Raw genomic sequence first — 25,816 nt, forward strand, 5'->3', positions numbered from 1 at the left:
TGGCTGATGAATTTGGTTGATTTGGCTCACTTGGAATTTACTATTCTGGTCTGTTTTTCTAGAAAATGGAATATTGCCCGGAATAGATATTAGAATGTGGTTTTTGTGGAGGTTTAATGGCTTATTGCATGTTTTCCCCATTGCTTCTTCCATCTTTGTTCTTTCCACAAAAAAGCCATTAAAGAGGAAAAGACAGAATAGCCACACCATGACTTTTGATTGGTATCATTAGGAGCTGTCCCATTGAAAGCACCTTATGTTTTTCCATGCCTTCTTAGTTGCTTTTAGTTTCAGCCACAATTTCCTTCTTCTCAGCACAGTACATTGTAAATCACTGCCTCTACATGATCAAGATATGTATATTATTTATTGAATCTAAACCATTTCCTGAGACATCAAGTGTTTCCTTTGCCAATGTACACTGACTCCCTCTGGTAGTTGCCACAGTTCTGCTTCTCATACTCATGGGAAGGATCCTGATTATTTGTATTTCTTCATACCAGGAAAGCCTGAGTATTATTTCTGTCATGTAAGGAAGGAACAGCCCCCATGTTTTTTTTCTGAGCTGTGGTGGGATTTTATAGGAGCCCAGCAAAAGGAAGTGTTCCCAGACCATTTCACAGGAGGAAGATATGAAGTTGCCTTAGACTGGGTCAGACCATGGTTCCACCTAGTTTAGTACTGTTGACGCTGACGGGCAGTGGGCATCCACTATTTCAGGAAGGATTCTTTCCCAGCCCTTACCTGAAAATACAAGGGATTGAATTGGAACCTTTTGCATTCAAAGCATATGCTCTATCCACTGAGCTAGGGGCCTTCCTTAAAGCATTTCCCCACAGAAGAGACTCGGTTTGGTTTGCACCGTAAACAATAGCTCAAAAGCTGATAAAAGGCAAAATAACACAGATTTTCCAAATGTGACATTTATGCATATTTAAGTGGAGTGCTGTCACAGATCCATTACTCTCACAAACAGGTTGCCTCAAGAAAGGATGGAAACCACAGCAGACGTTTTTGCACTCTAAGGCCTTTGGCGCCTCATTTTCTGGCAGGGCTGACTAACAGAAGTTCAACAGGTGAAGCAGCATGGGGATTCAGTGCCATAGTTTCTACAGTTTGTGCTGGCAGTTTGTTTTTATATATTTTAAAAAGAGAAGGAGGGTTAGGCGCAATTAGGAATGAAAGCAGAGTAGAGTTGCTGCTTTTTTTCTTCCAGAGTGAGGCTCTGCGGCTTTAACTGCTGCATGACAAGCTGAACAGGTGCAGCTTTCCCAATAGCAGGTCTTACAGGGAAAAGCCCAGTCCTGCGTCCTGCCAGGTAAAAAAAACAAAAGTGCTAGACTTTCTAGGAGAGAAAAGCTGGTTGGTGTGAGCCTCAGCCTCTCAGTTTATAAATTAAGCACGGGGGAAATGGTTTGACTGAAAATACCAGAAACATGTTTCTAGGCTCGAATACACATCTCAGTGCCTTGATTTTCCTGTTCTGTTAATTTCATGAACATTTCCATATTATTTAGATACAGTACACAACAAGTCTCCTAGGTAAAAGAGGCTGCCCGGGGAAGAACATTTGTTCCATTCCTTTGCTAGGAAAAAGGTGACAGATCTTTCTGTTGTATACCATAAAATGAGCCTGAAACCAACCATGCATCTAATAATAGATCATCTTAGCCATATGCAGCCTTGCAGTAGGATCAGCTGAAAGATGAACGGAAGCACAGTTCGAACAGGACAAACCTGACGGTTTTACAAGGGAAAAGAGGAGCCTGCCGGGCGCCAACATTATTATTTTTTTGGTGCCAGGTTAAGACTTTCCCCTTCTCTCAGGCATTTGGCAGCATATGATGAGGTTTTAATCAGGCCCTTATTTTTCTTATTGTTGATAGTTTAACATTGGTTAGATATTCATTTATTATTACATTTTTATACCACCCAATAGCCGAAGCTCTCTGTTGGTTCACAACAATTATGTAAGTCTCTGTGTGTGCTATCTATTTATATGTTTGTATGTATGGTTTTTATGCTACGTATAATGCATTTTTGAGGTTTTTAGTCTTTGTAAACTGGCCAGAGAGCTTTGGCTATTGGGTGGTATAGAAATGTAATAATTGAAATGAAATGAATGAAATCTTTTATCAGCCATGTGTCTGTAGAGGGGAAGCAATTGGCGCCGCTTGCCTAGTAGTGAAAAGCCTACTGGGAATTATTCGATTAATGGCCTGATGCCATGAGCTGCATGGCCGCAACAAATGCAAAACACTGGCCAGTAGTATCCTAATGCTGGCTGGAGGAGTCTCTTGCCTTTACTGACATGGCAGCATCTTCCCTCTGCCTCATCACTAGCCATCAGTTTTATGGCGCCCTTCACCCTGATTCCATATAATGGTATCACAAAAGGCTACCCTTGTTGTTCTGGTAGATCCTTCAAGCCCCACACCGGAGCCATTTGTACATATTGTACAGGCCTCAGGTAAGAGAAGCTCGGGAGGGCGGAGGGGCAGGAGGTAGATTTGAACAAATCTGTTTCTTATGCTTTGCCAAGTATAGGAAACTGTGGCAATTGCAAATTAAAACATTATTCAAAGCAAATGTCTCACTCTATGGCTGTGGTTTGGAGAAAGTTTGTTGCCCTTAAATTCTAGCACATGTAATGAACTCGTTCCATCTATTTCAATAAGACTTAGGCATAACTAACTTTACCCAAATCTGGGATTTTCGTTACCTTACCACAAATTTTACCATGAGTAACATTCAGTTCTTCTTTTAGAACAGAATAGACTTCTTCCTTTCTTTCACCCTTCAAATGGACTAGAACTAATTGAATGAGTGGGGACTATATGTTCTTTTTTTTAGTTAGGCCTAGTCTATAGATCCATGCACACCATTAAAAAGTTTATGACTCTTTTGCTGCTGGAGGTTCGTAACTGATTCTGTTGAGTAGCAATGCACTTGAAGAGATGTTGGGTGATACGAAGGATATGTTGTTTTAGAATTGTGATGGTTCATTCACATATGCAAGTAATCATCCGATGACGCAGGTTCATCAACTGATGAGCGTGCATATGTGAGGCAGTTGATGGAAGCTTTTACCAGCAACCTTTGGAACTTGTTTCCCCCCCTTCATTTCAGCCTGTGCAATGTTGGATTTTTGTGGATCAGTCCAAAAGAAGCATTTCGCTTAACAAAAAACTTCATAGAATAGTGCTTTTCACATATTGGCTGGCTGTAAGGGAAATGTTGCACATCATCTGCAAAATATGTTCTGTTCACAAAACAAGGATAGGTTGTCTTCTTGGATCAACCGGCTTCCCTCTCCTGCTTTTTTTGCCTCAAGGACGGTATTGCCTAGAAGCCAGGTCTTCTTTCAGTTTTACATGCCTATAATAAACCTGCAGCCAGTTGGCTGAAAATCCTCTTCTCTCTGTCTTCATGCCACCATTCGTAATAGATATTCTTTCCACAGCATGCTATGCACTTGAGGATTTATTTCCATATTGTAAATTTCTTTCAAGAGATCGGAAATATTTTTCCTTATAAATTTCCAACAGAGCAGTCATTATAGGAAAGAAGAAAGTTATTCTCCAAGAAAACAATATACAAATATTTATCAACCATTTTAACTATGTAGATATAATAGATTGCAATCATCTTATGAAATAGGAGGAATTAATGATGATTAACTTGTCATTTGAATGTGGTAAGAATTTATAAGTGAATTTGCTCTTTAAATAGCATGATTTCTTTTCTTACCTTTGTCAAAACTGGTGATATATTATTCTATGAATCAACAATATTACATCCTACAAGGCAGGAAAGTCTAATAATACAATGTTGCTCTGGCTTCCACATTTGAAAATAAAAACAAGTGCAATTCCCAAACAACCACCTTCTGTGACTGTTATTCAGTTCAAAATTGTTGCTCATTTCTCATTATGTTAACAATCTAAGATCATACCCATTAAAACGTATTAGTTTTACCATGTCCCTGTTTTATACTTTTATCATAATTGCACACAAATATTTCTTATCCTTTTTAATATCACTCCAAATTTCTTGTTGTCTTTGAAAACATTTAAGAGTGAATTAAAATGTTAAGAAAACAGATGCATAAATCATTACTTTAGCTCTTCACCTTGACACTTGACATATCATCAGTGAAAGCTAACATAGTGTTTTAAGAGTTTGAGTAGGAAAGTCACTGGTTGACCTTAAGCAAGCTGCTATTCTCTCAGCCAGCCCCATCTGCAATGTGGGAATAATAATACTGTCCTACCTTTACAGAGCTATAAGGATTACTAAGATAATGTAAAAGAAGCCCTTTGAACACTTAAAATATGCTATATGCATTTTAAGTATATAAAACATTTGTGCCTTTTCATTAAATGACATTAAAGCAACCCTGATTTTTGTCTTTACAGTACATACGTTGAGGTGATCATCTTGTGGTCTGTGAACAAATCATGACCCATAACAAATATTTTGTTTGTTTTTAGTTCTAAAGCACTTTTCTTTTACAGTGCAAAAACCTAGCAGGTGTCTTTAAAAATGCCCTTTCCCCCATGTGACATTACTATAGCATAATGGAATAACAACATCCAGTGTAGCTGTGATTTTAATATAAAGCACTAGATTCATTTCAGAGTGACTCATAAGCAAGAGTGGCAAAGGTGATGTGAGGTGTAGCAAAAGACAGCCGTTTGCTTGTTGTCTCCAGTTGTGAAAGTTAAAGTCCAGTGAAGTCAGAGTGCTGTGCTAACTAAGTGAACAGCCAGTATGCAAGTGATACAACCAAGTAGAAGGCACACAAGATTATCCAGTCTAGTCTTTTTATAACTGCCTCGTTACCTTTCACATGGAGGATGGCACTGGAGGATACCGTGCCACTAGAATTTTTAGCCCGAACCACATAGAGCCCAGCATCTGTGTCACACACCTTCTGAATGAACAAAGTATACTTTGTGTCCTTGTGCAAGAGCTTTAAGCACTCATCTCCAGTCACTTTCTCGCCCTTCTTGTACCTGAAGTAGAGAGTCAGTTTTCAAGTCAGATTAACATGAATGTTGGTTGAAGCAAAATAATCTGTGATGTCAAACAATCTCTTGTGTCAACGACTGTAAATTAGCAGCAGTAGCAATCACTAACAGTGTCTTCCTACAACCTAATATTTTAAAAGCTGTATTAAAAAGCAGATTGATTCGCATTCAAATAAATTCTTGAGATTAAGAAAAGAGGAATGGTTTAATTATCAGGAAAAAGGTGCCTTGAATCCAGAAATGTTTGTTCTTCTTGTAACCTTTGTTTGGCTCCATAAAGACCAGGCCAGCACCTCAATTTCAACATCAATATATGACAAAAATAATTTTACCTAAAGAATACAAAAAAGTATCTCCTCCAGATCTGCCGCTCTGAACTGATTGGTGTTATTCCTAGTTTATTCTTGAATGAGAGAAAAATCAGGCCTTAGGACAGGGCAGGGGCACATTTTATTTTCATTGTGGAATGAGCCCCACTATAAAGTTTTACAATGTTTTGTGTATTAGTAAAAGGGTATCCACATGGGCTGGCTAGGTATGTGCTTTTCTCTAATATAATTAATATAATTCTGAATTATATTCAGAACTAATATAATTCTGTGACACTGAGAGAGGGAATAGAAATCCATTGTCTGTCCTTTATCAACATCCAACAATGGGTGTACATTGCAAAACCAACTCATATGTTGGGGGGTGAGGTAAAGTCTTGCAATATAGTGCCTTCTACATTTCTAGATTTCCCCATCCCTGACTTGACATCTTATTTATCAACAGCAACCTATCATTTAAAGCTGACCTGTTCAAATGTATACAGATATGCTGATTCCAGGTTTTAAGAGTCACCATGGATGGCGGGGCAGAGGGGTAAGGAGGGAGATCACCCCTCTCCTTCCCACAGCCTGTTATTGTGAACACTCTCCATGGTAAACAAATAAATGGCATTTCAGATAAGCTAATGACTTCTTGCCCCATACCCTTCCCGCTATTGCCTGCTTGTTTGCATAATACATTAGGTCTAATACAGGATTCCTGTGATTTTTCTGTAAAACGCATGTTTTGTTGCAATCAACATTAGAGCACAGTAACTTACAGACTTAATTTTTATTGAAAAAAATTCTTCTTAAAGTGTTTTTATAATGCTATGACTTGAGATAGTTTGTTCGGTTAAAATAAATAAAGTAGAACTTTATTTTGTTCATAAGCTGAACAACCTGCAATAACATTTTTGTGTTAAAGTATTAAAGACTGCCTAAAGCTGGCAGCAACAGTGTCTGAAAGGGAAGATGGTAGAGCATTTTAAAAGCAAAAAACAAAAACCTGTAAGAATGAGTTAGTGACCCAGGCACAACACAGTGGTAGGTTTTGGTTTTGTTTCATTTGCCTTTCAGTTAAATTCTTATTATCAAATTCTATTCAACATGTGTTAGTTTCTGATTTTAACATTGTTATATACACACTCACAAAAATGTTTTTTCTTTCTCTCCAATTCTGTTTTCTTTCTATGTGCAGTGCCAGGCATTATAAAAATGTAGACTAAAATACACACTGCCATAAAAGAGGCAATTACAGGAGATTTGCAGGGAAATAAGCAATGACAAGAGATTAGCTTAGAATCGATCTGGATGTTATTTAGCTAACTTAACATGAAGCCCCCACCCCATGGCTTGCAGCAAAATATATGTAGAACATAGTCTTACCAAAAGGGATTCAGCTTGTCCTACCTATCATGAACCCAGCAAGCTCCACTTTAGGTTAAAACACATAGTCATCTCTCTTGCTCACTTTCTCTTCCCTCTCTGATTACCTTGTTGGACGCATCTGATAACCTTTTTTACTGTTTTTTTCAAACAATTTTCACCATAATTTTATAGTTAGTATTCTAGCACAGGGATCAGCAACATAAAAAGTTCTTTGAGCATAGGTGCTTCCAGATGAGGCTTTTATGGTGCTATCACCCTGTCTCTCATTCATGGAATTTTACTGGGGATCCAGATAAAGGCACTCTCCATTTGTAACCCCTCCCATGTTTTCCCACCACTGCTTCCATCTTTTTTCTTACCACAGAGAATCTATTAAAGAGAAAGAGAGAGAATAGCTGCAGAATGCCTTTTGAGTGTTAGCACTAGTCTAGGAGCCCTCTGTCTGGAGGCAAGCAGAATCCACCAGGATCTTCTTTCTACCTTGGCCAATGGATGAATTGCCATACAGCAGAGCACAGCAGAGTCCCCTACGCCATTTGCATTCCCGCTTTAGCCGTGATAGGCTACATAAATATTTACGTAGCCTATCACGGCAAAAAAAAGGGAACGCAAATGGCGGCTACGGTGGCCGCCATTTGCGTTCCCTTTTTTAGCCGTGATAGGCTAAGTAAATATTTACATAGCCTATCACAGCCTCTGCAGGGACGCAAATGGCGTTCCTGCGTTAGCCGTGATAGGCTACATAAGTATTTACGTAGCCTATCACAGCCATTTGAAAAACGTGAATGGCAGCTGCAGACGCATCCGCCATTCGAGGAGCACCAGAACGGCTGACCAAGGTAGGCTGTGTTCCGGGCCCATTTTGCAGGGTGGGGGGCTTCGTTCCGCCATGGATTTTGGGATCCGTGGCAGAATTCTCCGCCATGCCTAGCGGCAGCTGTGTTGACTGACTGGGGCAAAAGCCTCGTTTGCTGGATACAGCCAAATGACATTTGTGTTGCTAAACTGGAGAGCAAAGTAAAGTTCTGAGTTCTTTCTTTGCTTTGTATTTAAGGACTGAATCATAGCTTAGGAAGGGATGTACTCTGTGGTCTTCACCAAGACAGTGGCCTAAATCCAGTTGATTGGGTGGCTAACTCTGAACATGTACTGGGCTCTGCTATTGTAGCAAATGGGTGGCGTTTGAAGCACCTCTTGCAGTTCAATCCTAGGCACGTCTACCCAAAAGTAAGACTCAGTAAGTTAATCAGCCTCACTCCCAGGTAAGTGTGTATAGGATTGTAGCCTTAGTGTGGTTGGTAATGAGTGAAGGCTATTCATATTTTTAAAAGTGAAAAATATCAGGATGTATGTGGACACTTTTGCACAGCCCCTCTTGGGGCTCTTTGGTTGCCAGTCAAACTCAGCCCTGGTTCCTCACTTGTAAAGTGGAAATCCCAGTGACCTGGCTATCAGGGTTATTTGGAAGATGGGAAAGATAATGGCTGTAAACATAAAGCACTCTAAATAGTAAAAGTTCTGGGCACAACGAATGGACTGCCAATATTTTTTTCTCTCTTGAACAACAGACCTCATGGCATTTTACAAGAATGAGAAACTATAAACTGCTTTTGAAACTCCCCTCAGTTTAAAAGAGGCTTGCCATGATGTGTGGCATGAAGAGAGTGTTGCGAACTCTTGAAATCAAAACATCTGGTGCCTGGGCAGGGCCTAGGCCCCATACTGTGGATTCAGGGGCCAGTACCGAATCACCATTTCTCTTGGCCAGGCTGGTAATATAGGTCCTCTCCTCCCTTCAAAGGCGTTTGTTTTTAAAACGGATTTATTGGTGTCCCTTAGCTTCTTTAGGTTCTTTTGTTTAAAATCCAACATTAATGGCTGTCTGATTTGTGTCAGACATGGCAGTAAGGCATGTATATGTATCAATTATACATGAGAGACAAATGTCCTTTAGATACTGTTCCCTGTCCCTGGCATCTAATGTCAGTTCCTCTATGCACTCTGCAGACCAGAGGCCTAAGTAATTTACTCACATATATTCTGAGGTTTGAAAATACTACTAGTAACACTGGTTCCCACTAACCCTGATTATTACAGCTCTTGTTCCTCCCCCCTGCTGCCAGTTGTCCATCACACCTGTTGGTTCCTCTAGCCTGTGCACAGAAAATATCTGCAAGAACAAAGGAGCTCTGGGACATGTAGTTCTGGAGAAAGCAGGTAAGATAGGGAGGCATACTTCTCTCTGTTGCCTGCCTCGTAAACTAGAAGTTTTGTGTGTGTGTAATATTGGATCCAGCAAATCTTATACACATCCCATATAGATAAAGGGAAATAAGTTTGCATAATCATCCTCAAACGTGATCTACAATTTAATGCCAGTTTTTTTCCTCATGCTAATAGGTGCTGCCCAGGCCAACCCCCCACCCCACCCCCACCTCGCTGCCAATCTCTGGAGCCAAGAAAGTGTCCCCTCTCCATGGCTTGAGCCTTGCCAGGCGGCTGGGGACACAGCCTCCTTGGGTATATGGAACAAGTCATGTGGTTCAGTGAATCCAGATCAAGGCAGATAATACCTGTTTCTTTACTACCTTGTGGCTAAGAGGAGCCACATATGCAGAGGAATTCAGCGACACTGATAAAATCTTAGAAAAGGAATTTTACTGCACAAGTCACTTTTAGTGACTGGAATGTTTTGTTGTGAAACAAAGATGTTTCATTTTTAAAAAATTCATCTGGAAATACTATTTAATATTTTAGGTTGGGTGTGCATGAATCACTTTGAAATCTGAAAACTATGATGATATCAAGGCCCAATATTACATGCGTATTATGACTATTAAATATGGCTTCAGCGGAAAATGGCATCATTTGGAAATGTGGAGGGATATGAACAGGTCGCTCTGATTTTTAGACTGGTGCCCAGTTATATATGGCTCAGTGCAGTTTTCTGTATTTATTTTTAGGTTTTCTCATTGTAAGCTACCCACCAGGTCAGTGTAGGCTCTGGAAATCCTGTTACTTCTACTTCCAAAGTCACTGGAGAACCTTCCATGACAGTTACATTAGACAGAAGTTTGGAGAAATTAGGCGCCTGTCCAGATAGGCTGACCATGCTGTTCTTTTCAGATATACTTTTAATCTCTTCTCGGGTGACCATCTGCCTCTGACAGCTTCTGGTGGCGTCTGATTGAAATAGGAGACCTGAGAATGCACTGGGTAAAGCATGCAGCCTATCCTGGTTTTTAGTAAAGTTATTTATATCATGCAATTGTCTCTGTGGTTCTGGCATGCTCCTGTGAACCCCATGGCGTTGCAAATGGGTCTCGCACACTTCACTCGTCATGCAATAGGCAGCCTTTGTCTTGAGAGTGCAGGAAACAGGGCTGGCTTCAGGCATTTCTGGTGAACTCTGAGCAAAAGGTGACTCCACTTTGCATTTGGAGTGGTAGCTTAAGGTAGAGGAAGAAAATCTCTCTAGCTGATCTGGCATATTTTCCTTTCTGTGACCAGGCATGTCAGCATAAGCAACAGAGGTTAAAGGATCAGATTCATCTGCCATTCTTTTGCTGCCAGCATTTATCTGCATTTGCACACTATAAGAGCTGACATGCAGACTACGGGAGCTACTGCAAGGTGGCTCTTCCAGCTCCGTTTCAGAATGCAGAAGGTTGGATTCTGGTGTCTCAGAAAGTGGTGGCAAAGAGATGTCATCAGGGGATATACACTCATATTCGTCTCCAGAGGGCACTTCTTCGGCCAGGAGCTCTGCCTGGAAACTATCCTCTTTGGCAGGAGATAACAATTCTGTGTCCTGTGAAACAGAATCCTCACCAGCTGGGCAGATAACTGAAATATCAGCCAAAATCTTCTCTTCCTTAAAACAGAGAGACAGAGACAGAGACTCTGAACAAAGTTTATAGAATCATTTTTTGTTTTGTTTTCCTCTCACATAATTCTGTCACATGTTTTATTTTTAAGGTACTTTAATTTCTGAAAGGACAATACATGATCTGTGTGGTAGTAGGACATACCCATTGCTAGTAGAAACCATTACTTTACAATTACTTTACTATAAAATCAAGCTTATGAACATCAGGCTTTTTACTTCTCTCAAGAAATATAATCCTTACAGCAATTCTTTAAATGCACAGCATGTCTCATCCCAGGGGCCTAGGGTGGGTAACAGTTTTGAGCAGGACTGGGGAAACTGTGGTGCTCCAGATGTTGTTGGACTCCAGTTCCCATCAGCCCTAGCCAGCCTGATGAGAGATGATGGGAGTAGTAGTTCATCAACATCTGGATGGCCACAGGTTCTCTGGGTCTGATTTAGATAATGAAAGCCCTTTAAAACACTGTCACGGCCTAGTCCTCTTTCCATTTCTAAATCAATCTACTCACTAGGGGGCAACTGAGCTTCCAACCCCTCCCACTTCTTTCCTAGGGCTGTTCCAGCTTCTCATACATGTTCTCACTTCTCTAGCTATCTTATGAGGTGACCATTTCTCCTCCCGCAAATATCTCTCTTGCTCACACAGAAGCCTTCGTTATGCTTTAGTGTTTCTTTCCCCCTCATCATTTTGTAACTTATTAAAAACAGCTCCATCTCAGACTTCTCTCTGCTTCAAATACCTGTGATCAAGTATATACTGCTAATAGTCCCCAATTCGTTGTTGCTTTTATGCTGACAGTTGGACCTGCTGGCTCTTTTTCAACATATAAGAGAAGTCAAACAGAGATAAACCACGTGCAACTGTACCTTGGGGTGTATACACTTGCAGTGGCCTGAGCAAACTGTCTTAATTACACAAAAAGAATCTCTCAGTGGGCTGTGTTCTTGGTTCCTTCATTTCTGAACTAAAGACTCTTAGAGTATAATCCTATTTGCGCCCCACCCACCCCCATTAGAAGGACAGGAAGAGACGGAGGTAATTTTCACCTCTTGGCCCTCCTTTTTACATTGTTTCCTCTAGATGGCCTTTGAGTCCATCTAGAGGAGGTGCCTGGGGGATGGGGATGGGGAGGCCATAGGTTTTCTTGTATCCTGGCCTCTCCTCTCCCCTCCCTGCCCACCAGAACACCCCCTTTTCCCTCTCTCCAAGGCCACGTTTGTGATCCTTGCAAGCAGCCAGCACAGTTCTTTCCATGGTGGCTCCGAGAGCATGGGGCATCGGAACTTGAAGTCCCCCTTCCGAGGACATAGCAGCATCTATGGCCTCAGGTGGGGGACTCTTAAACAATCCTATGTTCCCTGCAACACTCTCTCATTATAATTATAGAGTTGTAAAGCACCTATCAATATCCTCTATACTAATAGTGAACCCAGTTCTTGGAGTGTGAATCATTTACGTAGCTAAAAAAAGAGGGAGGTATCAGCAGGCTTGAGGGAATATATGGGAGGGGGACACCCAAAATCAACCCAATGAAGACTGAGCATGCTTGGTAGCCATGGAATGCTGACTGACAGTTGGAATGGGGAGATGGAATGTGGGAGGGGGAATGGAAGTTATGAGCTGGCAGACAGCCTGAACAGGAGCATTCCACACTGCGGCATGTTGTTGCAGGTCTCACTTGTATCCTCTATATGTTAAAATGTACCTCCACATACTTGCTTGTGAGGCACTGAAATAATAGGACTTACTAGACACACATGTATCTGTGTGCACACGATTTCAGAAAGAATTCGAAATTCATTAGCCAGCCAGTGTGACAAATACATGACAAATATATGTTATGATCATCTCGAATTTAGAGATGAGAAGGAATCAAGTTGTTCCAGGCTTGACATGCTTGCAGGATAAACTCAGAGAGCTCAAGTGAGAGACAGATCATAGTTCTGCAGTAGTGCATAAGACATTTATTCTGTTATTGTTTTGTTTTTAATTGTGTTTTAATGTCTTGTATTATTGTTTTAATCAAATTTAGTTGTTAAAAAGTTCTTAGTTCCTATGATTGTAAACTGCCTTGAGTGCCATTTCATGGGTAGAAAGGTGGGGTACAAATCAAACCAAATCAGTAACTGGGTTGTGGGTCCCATTGTGCTACTACTTAATACACTTGTCCCAAAGAGATAATTAGTTCAGTGTCAGTCAACAGATGAGTACTGAGTACATGGAACACAGAAGAGCACAAGGTAAATACTGCAGTAGCTATCTATATAGTTAGTTATTGTACTATGAAAACATTATGCATGTTTCCAACCTTCCCCAATCTGGTGCCCTCTAGCTGTGTTGAATGGCACTCTTTTCTGGGGATCATGGGAGTTGTAGTCCAACTCATCAGGAGGGTGCAAGGTTGGGGAAGGTTATTACACAGTAGAGGTGGGCAACTTGTGGCCCCCAGATGTTTTTGCCTACAACTCCCATCAGCCCCAGACAGCATAGCCAATGGTGAGGGATGATGGGAGTTATGGGCCAAAACATCTGGAGGGCCACAAGTTGCCCCCCTCATTATATAAAGTAGATAGACATGTTTCTCTCTCTGCTCATCCAGAGAAATTGATTTGCAGTAGGTTCAAAATGGACAAAATGAAGTACTATTTTACACAATATTTTACTATTTTACACATAGTGAGTTTATGAAATTTACAGCCACAAGTTGTGGTGATGGCCATTCACACAAGGTTTTTTAAGTGTTAAGACAAGTTTTTCGGTGGATAGATCTATCAGTGGCTATTAGCCATGATAACTAAGTGGGACCTCTGTGTTCGCAGGTACTTGATTTCTAAATATCAGCTGTTAGGGACATTCAGGGCCAAAACAGACACTACTTTAAAATGGTGTCTAGCAGCTACATCTACTTTTTTCATTTTTACTGTAGGGTAGGTGCAGGGGCTCTGATTTTAAAAGCCTTCTATGGGTTCCCTGTACCTACTGTGGAGTAAAAATGAAGATGTAGCTGCGACTGCGAGACACACATTTAAAGTAATGTCTGTTTTGGCCTTCGGTGTGGGAAAGCTGTTGTATCCATGCCCTGCTGGCCAGCTTTCCAGAGGTATCTGCCTGACCAGGTTGAACACAACAGGCTGGATCAGATGGAGATTTTGGTTGGATACCGTAGGGCTCTTTGCTACCCGGAAATTATGTAGTCATTTCCACTAATTCAACAGAAATTCACAAAATCTGTAATTCAGAAATAATGGTTGTGAACTTTGGCTGAGCACAAGCAAGATTTTCCTGGTTAAGGTTGTGGCTTCCCTACTCAAAGCCTTGTCTTTTCCTCCCTCTTCCTTCAACCTTGGTTGTCTACCAAAGCAATATGTTCTCATCCTTTTGGTGTTTCAAGTGACTTCACAGCTGATATTTATTGCTAATTTAGTTTTGTTATCAGTTTAATCTACAATTTCATATAATATTCATTACAAAAGCGTTAATGCCATGGGCAATGTACTGGGTTGTATAATCGGTCGCAACCAGCATTTTGTTCCTTAGCCCAAACTTTTTCTGAATCTTTTGTGGGCCACAATTTTTTGTTTTGTTTAAAAGAACCTGGCTAATTGACATTTAAAACACAGCTAATTAGGTTTCTTAAAGTTACCTTTACAGTGCTGGTAGAGATATCTTCCATTGTATTTATAAATGGGCTTTCAGCCAGTGTGTTTGACTCCATCTAAAAGCAAATAAATAAATATAATTAATACATTAAACTTTATTTCTAAAAAAGCTAATAATTCCATATGTATGATAAATTGCTTCCCTAATTATATACTTTCTAAACAAAGGATTATTCTACAAGTGATATTTTCTGTGCAAATATCCTATGAGTGTTTATGTGTGTGAATTGCTTCCCTAACAGCATCCCGCACCAGCCCGAATTTCATTTACACAAAATTAAGATGGAAAAAAGTGTGCAAACCTGTTTTGGCTTGCTTGCCATTTCTTTTATACATTCCTTATCTATCTTCACTTTCTGCCTTTCATGTTCTGCTTCTAGCTCAGCATCAACATTATCAGAATTTGGTGCTTTTCCTTTTAGTGAGTCTTCCTGTTAAATGAAACAAAGAGCTACATTAGCTGAACAAAGCAATCAAAATAGTAAGGGCAGAGGGAGCAGCAGCATTTCCTCCGTTTTTCTTCCCTCCCCAGCTGTTTTATTTGTTTTACGAACTCCCTCCCATTGAAACCAATGGAAGGGAATTAATCTATATGAGCTCCAGAGCTGGCAGAGATCAGGAGCTGGTTTGGGAGCAGGTCTGGGGGCCAGGAGATCTGTGGATACTGCGTATCCACAGCCTCTCCCAACGAGACCACTGGCCCATCCCAGGCATGACTCCTTATCCCCTTTTCTGATCAGAGCTCTGATGTCAGAGAAGTAAGGGCTGCAGAGGTTTCCATGGGTACTGGGAGGAGGCATCCAAGGGTGGAACTGTTTCTCTGCCCTCAGAGGGGGAGGTCTGCTAATGCTATGGCTTCTGGGATGCCCTCCCAGGGACTACTGCAGCCAAACTGACTGGGTCAAATAATGCTATACATATTGGCCAGATCCAAAGCATACACAGTGGTCATGGCAGCATTTCAATTTTATTTATACCAGCATTTATAAAGCACTCTTTAGCCACAGAAGGGGCACCCACACAGCAGCTTACAAAGCAAATAAGCAATACAATGTAACACAATATAAACCAAAACACAAAGCAAGCAAAACAACCAATAAAAACAAACAAATTAATAAAGGACAGCAGTATCAGAAACACCCAAAACCAGGATCAGATCTGCAATAAAAATTGGGATCAGACTGTTTCCACAGTCTTTCTAAAGGCTGAGAGGGAAGTTCCATCTGGTCCCTTTCCTCTCAAGTTCTCCCCTTCAGGTGACAGCCCTCCCCAAACATTCCTGATGATTGATTTACTATGAACACTATGAATCATGAATCACTATCCCACAAGACAAGTAGAAGGGAATGTTTGGAAACAGAGATACGCTTTCTGTAAGCTAAGGCTGAGTTAACATTTCCACAATACACAGAGGTATCAAAATCATGAGCATTTTGTTATGAAATCCTAATGAAGACCATAGGGCCTGGATTCAAATGCATCAACATGTGCATGCAAAGTGTTTCCAGGCATCCACAAGGAGCCGCCTCTTCAAATGCTACTCTGGAAGGTCTCCCAGATTCCGGGAAGAGCTTTTGAGGATAGCATGGAAAGCTGCGGAAGGAAGCAGGGAGGGTTCTGAAAAGCCATGGTGTACATGCAGACCTTAGCTTATATTATCTCAGCTTATATTATTGTACATCCACCCTCATATATTTCATGAGGCTGATCAAAGCAGGCCTCTTCAGAGTGGATCAGCCAGGTTTTAATTTTGGAGATGTATTCATCAAAATTAGAGGTGTGGGACCTTTTTTTTCCTGTGGAGGGCCACATTCCCTCAAGGCTAATCTTTCAGGGGCTGCATGTCAGCAGTGGGTGGGGCCAGAGACAAAAGTGGGCAGGGCCACCCCCTTTTCTCTCCCTTTCTGTCTTCCTCTTGCCAGAGGTCTGACCTGATCACATTCAGAGGGCTTTTGAAATTAGACCAAGGACTACATGAAATTAGGCATGTGGCGCTAGGGGTATCAGTTACCCACCCTAATCTAAATTATGCTAGGGATGGCGCAGGCGTCTGGTTGGGGCTTGAAGCTTGGTGAGAAATCACTGGCTCAGCCCCCCAGACACAGTCAAAGGACCCCCCGTGCTTGCCCAACTCAGTGCTTTACATTTTTACTGTAGGGTAGGTGCAGGGGCTCCGTTTCAGCTTTTAAAACCACCCTATGGGTCCCCCTGCACCTACTCTGGAGTAAAAATAAAGAAAGGATGTAGCTGTGAGACACACATGTCTGTTTTCGGCCTCAGTGTGGGAAAGCTGTTGTATCCATGCCCTGCTGGCCAGCTTCCCAGAGGTATCTGCCTGACCAGTGCTGAACACAGCAGGCTGGATTAGATGGAGATTTTGGTTGGATTCTGCAGGGCTCTTTGCTATCTGGAAGTTATGCAGTCATTTCCAGTAACTCAACAGAAGTTTGCAAAATCTGTAATTCAGAATCAATGGTGTAGCCTTGTGAACTTTGGCTGAGCACAAAGTTCCTGGTTAAGGTTATGGCTTCCCTACTCAAAGCTTTCTCTTTGGGCTTCTCCACACAAGCGATTTATTGCACGCTTGGCCACTCACAGACATTTGTGGGTCCTTTACACGACATTGTCAACCTCTAGGACATCTCCCGTGCCTTCCCCTGGTAATCTCACTTTAAAAAAGATTGGAGATAATGCACTATTTAAAATTATCACAGGATATTCTCAGTGTGTAAAGTCAGTGTTGCACTATAATACAGCCAGTAGATGGCCCTGTTTCATTGAACCTTATGGAGAAGGGGACGTTTTCAATTACAAATCACATGGTTGCCGTCGGTCGCCGTCTAAAGGAGCCCCTAGTGAATGGGGAAAGACTTCAGAAGAAGAAAGCCTGGTAAGGGTGCAGGGTTTTTCCTTAATGCAGAGACACCCTTTTCCTCCCTCTTCCTTCAACCTTGGCTGTCTACCAAAGCAACAGGTTTTCATCCTTGTGCCGTTTCAAGTGACTATGAAGCTGATATTTATTGGTAATTTAGTTCTGTTGTGACTTTAAACTACAATTTCATATTGTAGTTATTAATTACAAAAGCGTCAATGCCGTGGACAATGTACTGGGGTTTATAATCTGTCAAAACCGGAATTTTGTTCCATAGCTCATGTAATGTTGCCTAAATGGTCCCTTTAAGTAACCATTGTGCAAATGGTTACTTACGAAAAGAGATGAGCCCTTTATTGAAAAGGGTGGCTCAGCAAGGCAGCAGGTGGCCGCATTCTGCTCGCTAGGCGCTCATGGACCGCCTGCCATCTCACTGCGCACGGTAAGCAGGGGCGGGCAGGCAGCCAGAGTGGGTCTGGCAAGTTGAGCGTGAGGTGGGTGGAGGTGAGTCCATTCATCCCTAAGTTATGCCATTGTAACAGGTTATGGGCTTTTCTACATGAGGCTTTTAACCTACCACTTTACTGAGGCTTCTGCTTCCAGATTCTTTGTATGATTAAGATCTGCTCCTCTATGCATGTTTTTTTTCTGGGGGTTTTCTTTCTCTTCTTTTCTATATGTTCCATTACACAACCACTAGGTAGAGCTGTGGTATAGCAGAATTGTGCAAATACATGAGGGTTTCATGCCCCCATTCAGCATATACCAAACTTTCCTCAATAGAAAAAACAACATTAAATGGTTGCAAAGCATGGAAGAGGTCCTGGAGGATGACGATGTTGTGTAAATCACCCATATAAACTACCGTGAGTGAGGAATCAAAAGTGCATAGTACATGCCTCATGTAGAAAGGCTCTGTGTGTGACATGCCTGTTACCTTGATGAGCATAAGATGTGTGGGGTTGGGACCCTATATACTGCACGGACTCCTGTATTGTTCAGTGTGTCTCTGTATCCTCTAAACACATAAACACATTGCAACCCCTGAAGAGCCTTTGTCAGTGGAAGCTAGGAAACCCAGCATTTAACCTTTTTGCATATGTTGGAGATTAAAGATGTGAACTCAAGAACACAACTGGAATGGGAATTAAATTTTTTTTTTGTGAACTGCCCATAGAGCTTTGGCTATGGGGTAGTATAGAAATACAATAAATTAATAAATGAAACGAATGACCCCTGTATCCAAGACAGGTTATAGACACTCCATGGGGTTCTATGACTTTGCCACACTGAACTCAATGGGGGCCACTGGGAACTAAGCCAGCCGTTATCTGAACTACTCCATCATTATTGTCCCATCCTGGGTTCACATTTTTGGTCATGCTAGAGCTGGAACCTAAGAATATGAATATACACACACACACACACACACACACACACATATAGGACATAGGCCTTCACCATTGTAGATTGCTCCTTCCTTAGCATGGTGCATAAGTTCCCAATCCAGCTGATGTCCTGCCCATGCTCTGACATATTCCCATCTGAGTGCCAGAGAAAGCTTTTGCACAGTGCTGCCATTCTACACGATGGCCTTTCCTAATCCTGACACATTCAGGCCAGCTCTTTTGTTGCATAGCAAGACTGATCTCTGCCGCCACCAATCAGCCCCGCCTCCTCTGCAGCTAAAAGGTCATAACACTGTAGTGGCTCAGCAGCTGGCAGATTCTTTCCAAGCCCTTATTTCTGGCATAGCGGCTCACAGGGTTGGTGCGTAAATATCCAAGAACTGTTTCCAGTAGGAAGGGAAAAAAAATTACCCCAAGCTTGTCTTCAAGTTCTGTTAAGGAACTGCACAGTTCACTGATAGAATCAAGAACTTCCTTGTGTTTTCCTGCTGTTTTTTCAACATACTTCTTTCCTTCTTCAATACCTGTAATTTACAACAATAGACTTGTGGAAAAAGTACAACATTTGGATTAGCCCAAAGTAGTATAAACACAGTACCTAACTTTAGACTCAGTTTTATTTATTCTTATACTATAGGCCGAGGTTTCTCTATAATGCAGTGTTGGATGTCTGTGGATCCCAGACATTCTGACTTATTTCCCAAGCACTGGATCACACTTACAGGGCAATCTTATGCATGTTTACTTGGATGTAAGTCCCATGGTGTTCAGTGGTATTTCTTCTAAGTGAGTGTTATAGGATTATAGCCTTAAGCTACCGTGAAACAAAGTCACTACATTCATGGTTTACATCAATCTATTATTTCTGGTCATTTATTAGATTTATATTGCATTTCTCAACCTTAAACGGATTTACAAGATTTTAGAAAACAATTTTAATAGGCCCTCTGCTGTAGCTCAGTCTTCTGTAGTTGCTGATAGGCCCTCTGCTGTGATGACTGAATGCATCTTATGAGTTTTAAACAGATTTACTGGATGTTACAATGGCAATCTCTCCCTTCATAGTACCAAAAGATTAGTACTAAATTATCAGAAGAGCAGGATGCAAGCATGCAGTGCTGTAGTGGTAAATTTTGAAGTGCAGGTGCTCATCATGACAGTCTCTGTAGACACCCCGCACGCGCGTGCACACACACACACACACAGAAAGTCTAAATATACAGGCAGCTGTGTTGATTCATACCAACAAACCAGCTGTAGCAGTTTTCATCTCCACCAAGAGCAGGTCTTTTGGAAAGCTAATAGGTCTGGATTGCCCATTCAGGACCAAGCCACCCCAAAATACGTTCAGAAAGGTCACAACAATTAGGGATGGCAGAGAATTCCGCCACGGATTCCAGTGAGGCTGGATTCTTTAGAATTCGGCCCCCTGGAATCCGTGGCGGAATGGCCTCCTGCCCCCCCGCCCCCTGCGGAATCCCCCCGGGACGGTACTTACCTGCGGCGGATTCGGCGGCGGCGGTTCCGGCGGCAGCTGGTCTCCTGGCCGCCTGCGGCTGGGCTGCTGCCGCTGCCATTGCTGTCCTTGCAGCCGTGCTAGGCTACGTAAGAATTTATGTAGCCTATCACGGCTAACCCCCCCACAAAACCCCAGCGTATGCAAATGGCGGTGGCTACGGCAGCCGCCATTTGCGTTCCCTATTTTTCGCGGTTTTATCTTACGTAAATATTTACATAAGATAAATCGGTGAAAAATAGGGAACGCAAATGGTGGCCGCCATAGCCACTGCCATTTGCGTACGCTGGGTTTTGCGGGGGGGCGGTTAGCCGTGATAGGCTATGTAAATTCTTAATCACAGCTGCCTGGCTGGATGCAAATGGCATGCTGAGGGAAAGCATGTTATCTAAACATTATTTGTTTAGAAATAAATAAATCCTGGAATGAATAAAACACATTTTTCCCATTTCCCAATAAAATGTATTGGGTTTTCAAAGTAATAAACACTTACCATATAAGTCTTTAGCAAGATTAGTAATCTGCTGAATTCTTTCCTTTTGTTGAGGGATAATAGGGTCAACAAACTTGTTGAATTGCTTGTAGAGTATTTCTACTGCTTCCCTCGTCTTGCACTCTGATGAATATTTTCCAACTCTAACTACCGCAGCGCTTGCTTCTTCACACCAAAATTGACACTATGTTGGAGAAAGGAAACAAAAATCCCAGTATCTTAAACACTCTTTTTGCAAGTAAAATGCCTGATGAACATTGTTAACTCAGCTGGGTCCCTCCCAGCTACATCTCCTATCATCCTTGCCTATTGGCCATGCTGGCTGGGGCTGATGGGAGTTGTAGACCAAAACATCTAGATGGACCCAGGTTGAGGAAGGTTGCTCTAGCTCAATAAAGTACATCAAAGTTTATCTCCTTTCATTATGCTGCAAGGAATCCCAAATGACTGTGACTATCAGTATCCACATATTAGGGATGTTGGAGGATTCCGCCACGGACTCCAGTCTGAATTCTTTAGAATCCAGCCCCCCGGAATCTGTAGTGGAATGGCCTCACCCCCCCGCCCCCCGCAATCCCCCCCGGAACCGACCTACGTGGTGGCGGATGTGGCAGTGGCAATGGCTCTGGCGGCGGCTCCGGGTTGTCTTCCGGGCTGCTGCGGCTGCAAATGGCGGCTGTCGTGGTGGCCGCCATTTACGTACCTATCTTTTGCCATGATAGGCTACGTAAGTATCTATGTAGCCTATCATGGCTAAAGCAGGGACGCAAATGACGTAGCAGCCACCATTTGCATCCCCGCTTTAGCCGTGATAGGCTATGTAAATATTTATGTAGCCCATCATAGCTACAGCAGCAACGCAAATGGCGTAGAGGACGCCATTTGCATCCCTGCTTTAGCCGTGATAGGCTCCATAAATATCTACGTAGCCTATCACAGCCTAGCGTAGGGACACAAATGGTGTCCCCTACACAGGACACCATTTGCATCTGCAGCAGGCCGGCAGCAGATGGGGGCCCTGCTGCGGATCGGCCTGGCCACGGACTGGCCGCAGAGCGGAGCCGGCTGGGAAGGATTCTGGGGGGGAGGAACAGATCGCCTCCCCCCTCGTCGAGGATTCTGGGGGAGGACCGAATCGCCTCCCCCCCCTCGTGGAACCCAGCAGAGCCAGGTAAGTGGGGTTTTGTACACCCCTACCACATATGAATACTGACAATCTCAGATGAATTCTGTAAATGCCCCCAAATGCATGTCATTCCCCACTTTTTCAGATATATACAAGTCAATTCCGATTTACAGGTCTTTCAATATTCACTGACTTATCTCTGAGTTTTAGGACATTTTAGATTAGATTGGATGTTCACAAAATTTGTTTAGGATTATCAACATTCACATCAGACATTCACTCTAACGTATACAGCATGTCAAATATTCCTTCTCATACAGGCAGTTGGGAAGATTATTGCTCTTTAGATGTGCTATGAAGGAAGTTACTAGTCATGCAGATAGGTAACAATTGGGAAATTAATGGCTTTATTGCTAAAATATGAAAACACTGAAACAGCAACATGCATGATCTCATTGCAGAAATAAACCTACAGGATGTAAAAAAGAAGAAATGCTTTTATGTACTGTGTTTTTGTAGGTAGGAAGGAAGGAAGGAAGGAAGGACATAAAACCAATAACAATGAACAAAACATTATATTTTGGGGATCACACATAATATAAACAGATATAATCTTCTATGAATGTGCAGGCATGTATAGTGAGAGAGCAAGGTTTTTCCAAATATTGCCAGAACTGAGATCAAGATCTCTTACCATAGGGTAATGCATTGAGAAGCCATGCAGTATCATAGAGCATGCTTTCTTCTATAAGAACTACTTACTTAACCCAAATTATCATCTGAAACCTTATCTGGATTGCCTATGTCAGCTTTCCTAAACCTGGTGCCTTCCAGATGTATTGCATTACAACTCCCATCATCCTCAGCCAGCATGGTCATTAGTTATGCTGGCTGGGATTATGGGAGTTGTAGTCATCTAGAGGGCACCAGGCTGGCTTTTGTCTTTTTGAGGTTAGGCTGGCACTTACAAGAGGGGCTTTTTCTGTTGTGGCCCCCATTCTGTGGAACTCCCTCCATAAGGAGGCTTGTTAGGATAGCTCCCCTCATAGCATAAAAAGAGCAGTAAAGAGTAAAGACTTTATTCTACAGGACATTTGGAGATTGTTAAAAAATATTGGTGGATTTTATTGGGTTGCTTTTGATGCTGCTATGATGACGATGCTTTATTGTTACTGTTTTTCACCCCAATCCAGCTAAGCAGATCTGTGCACATAAGTGGCTTCCATATTCCTAAGCAAGGTTCCCTGCATCTCTCTCTCTCTCTCTCTCTCTCTCTCTCTCTCTCAGTCATGACTCAGAGGTGTAAACATGATGTACATGCAGATACATATCCAAAGGTACATGCTGCCTTTCTTCACTGCATTGCTTTCCAGTGGGATGCACATTCAAACACTCTTCCCCATCTGCGGATGCGGCAGTGATTCTGATACAACTGGTGACACCTAAATCTACCGTTTAAAAGCATGATTGAAATTAGAACGGGGTGTTTTTGTTTCATTGTGCTTAGTATGCATCTGAATTATTAGCTTGGGAGATCTCATATGGTATAAAGGTTGGTCTATACATTTAAATAAATAACCAAGTCTTGAAATCTAGGGTGTGAGCAATCCCTAAGAGCTGGATGAATAGGAACTGTTATATTCGTCAAACTCCAGGTTTTTTACACAAAGCCTCCGTTACCATTTAAATGTCTGAATGATGGATGATATGCGCACTGACTGATACAATACATGAGTTTGTCCCATACCTCAGAACTGGCCTCACAACTACAAAGTATATTTGTGGTTTTCTTATACCTCTTCCATCATCTGCTGCAGGTGCTCCATCAGATCTAAATTCTGTTTGTAATCTTCCATAATCTTGCCAAATTCACTCAGATGTTTCTGTAATTCATTGATGGACTGGGAAAGCACCCCAGCTTTATCACTTGGCAGAGTTGCTAAAGTATCTAAGATTTTCTTCTTTAAACTCTCTGTCTTTTTTTTCAGTACCTGTTCCAAATAACATAATAGGAATGTTTAGCCATTCATTAACATGTTCAACATGGGGAGAGAAATTATTCTGTATAACATCACCAGAAAATTACCCTCTGAAGGTCAAGCTGATGCCCTGCTGCTCTACACCCTCTGGTTATCTTGATGGGGCCTACTGTGATTTGGTAGATTTCTCCTTAGAATTTTAGGCTTTGTTAATTTAAAAGTATATCTCACAATACCAATAGGATTATATAACATAAACATAATTATAAAATATTTGGAAGAAAAGCAGACTTGAAAGGTTGAGTCACTTTTGAAATTAAAATACACACATATACAACCCTAAGCCAATTACCAAAAGAAAAAGGGCGTATGACCTTTGATGTTCAGCTGCAATAGGGAAAAAAATCTGATGAATGATGCCAGTCATATCTGCGCACATTTGCGATAAATCTTATGCACACAGAGCCTGAACTACTATAATAGCTACCTGCATTTTTTCAGAATATCCATCGACTTGCTGAATTTGAATCCTTAGGGTCTTCAGGTTTCGTGCTTTTTCAGTTTTCTTGCTATAGTTGAATTTCATATTGTTGAATTTCTTTTTGAGGTCTTTAAATGATTCCTTGAGCTGAAAAGAAATAATGACTTTTTTAAAGGGCGATTTTGACAGTGATGTAAAATAACCTAAGAACCTATAAATATAAATATCTATAATAAATATAGGTTCTTAAGTGGTCTAAATGTACATCCTAAAGCATTTCTGTACATAGTATTTTTCCAGGATAGAGATCATTTCTGTATGCGGGAAAAATAATTTAAGTGCAGTTCGAATATTTATTCAGTTGAAAGCATAGTGCTCTGGAAGCACATCAGTTTCCAGGCTAAAATAACCAAAATATCACGTGGAAATATTGAATGCATGTTATCGACACTATGAAAAACACATATATGCCACAATGTGTGACTCCACGATACGTGCGCCAAGAGTGCTAATGTGTATTGAAATTTTCCCCATGATGCTGCTAGATGTAGAAGGGAGTCTCAAGAGTCCTCCTCCACTATTAAAAGAGAGAGAGAGAAGCAGCCCGAAGTCGATGTTCCTCTGGAACTCTCCTGTTCCAATTGCAGTCAGGACTGGAGAACTCCGTATGATTCTGGAATGTATATTTTCTAGATCCTCCTCCTTTCTACTTGCTAGGAGGTCTTAAAATAGAAAGATGTTGCTTTTTTTGTTGGTCTTGCCATTTAAGCTCTAGTTTCTGAACTTCAATAAGACAGATAATGTTTGTCATCTAGCAACTAATGAGATTAAACTCTAGGTCATCAAATTTGATACCCATATGAGCTTTCATAATGATGTATTTGGTAAGCAACAAATTGCCTCTTGAAATTTCCTGGCAAATTAGTATTGTGCTGAAAAATGTTGTAGCTAGATACCATCTCAAAAGCAGTATTATTATAAAGTTATACTTGGTTGGCTTATGGGAAGCAGATAAATCCATTGTTTTCTGGGATTTCTACATGCTGTGCCAAAACAGGAAGGAAGACACTTTCTTATAGAGTTTCTTAATGGATTTACATCCAAATAGCCAAAAATATTTTCATTTTCAGTGATTTGAAATATTGTCTCTACATGATCTTTTCTAGACTGAATTTGTGTTCTGTTTTTGATATGGGGGGAAGCAGGGCCCACCCTGGTGGTGGAGCTAGAAGGGGCCAGGAGTCGACATGCTCAAGGAAGGGAGGGATGACGGCAGGCATCTGTGCCACTGGAATGCACAAGCCGAAGGAGACAGTAAAGACAATGGAGAAATCTATTCCATGAGTACAGCTTCTCATGAGTAAAGAACAGGGCACAAGGTGACTATTGACAAGCAAGGAAAGGCAAACAAGAAATGGCCATGGCTGGGGAGCCACTGATAAAGGCAGAGACTGGAAAGGAATTCACTGCAGCTCTGCTATGAACTGAAAGGCAGGGACGGGGAGATCAACGAGAGCTTGTCAATTCCCTTCCTTCCATCTCAGACAACAGGGAATTGTGGGAACTAGAGAGAAGGGCAATAGCTGTCAGTTCCTCCCAACCTAATCCCCCACAATATAGAAAATAAATCATGTCATCACTGTCAGAAATCATTTCAG

The 25,816-nt window shown here is 41.6% G+C and overlaps 1 protein-coding gene across 1 annotated transcript in view; it reads right to left on the minus strand.

Annotated features, from left to right (window-relative positions):
* CCDC141 (coiled-coil domain containing 141) overlaps positions 1 to 25,816 on the minus strand; it is a 170,207-nt gene that overhangs the window by 19,480 nt on the left and 124,911 nt on the right. The window contains exons 18-25 of the mRNA XM_084805883.1: positions 24,165 to 24,305; positions 23,495 to 23,689; positions 20,573 to 20,756; positions 18,975 to 19,087; positions 14,585 to 14,713; positions 14,267 to 14,338; positions 9,721 to 10,607; positions 4,846 to 5,018 (exon numbers count right to left, since the gene is read on the minus strand). Of these exons, the coding sequence (XP_084662009.1) occupies positions 4,846 to 5,018; positions 9,721 to 10,607; positions 14,267 to 14,338; positions 14,585 to 14,713; positions 18,975 to 19,087; positions 20,573 to 20,756; positions 23,495 to 23,689; positions 24,165 to 24,305 (1,894 nt within the window). The remainder of the gene's footprint in view (positions 1 to 4,845; positions 5,019 to 9,720; positions 10,608 to 14,266; positions 14,339 to 14,584; positions 14,714 to 18,974; positions 19,088 to 20,572; positions 20,757 to 23,494; positions 23,690 to 24,164; positions 24,306 to 25,816) is intronic.

This window comes from Heloderma suspectum, chromosome 1 (genome assembly GCF_057233095.1).
Source record: "Heloderma suspectum isolate Gila_16-S chromosome 1, 16-S_ref, whole genome shotgun sequence".
Classification (NCBI taxonomy): Eukaryota; Metazoa; Chordata; class Lepidosauria; order Squamata; family Helodermatidae; genus Heloderma; species Heloderma suspectum.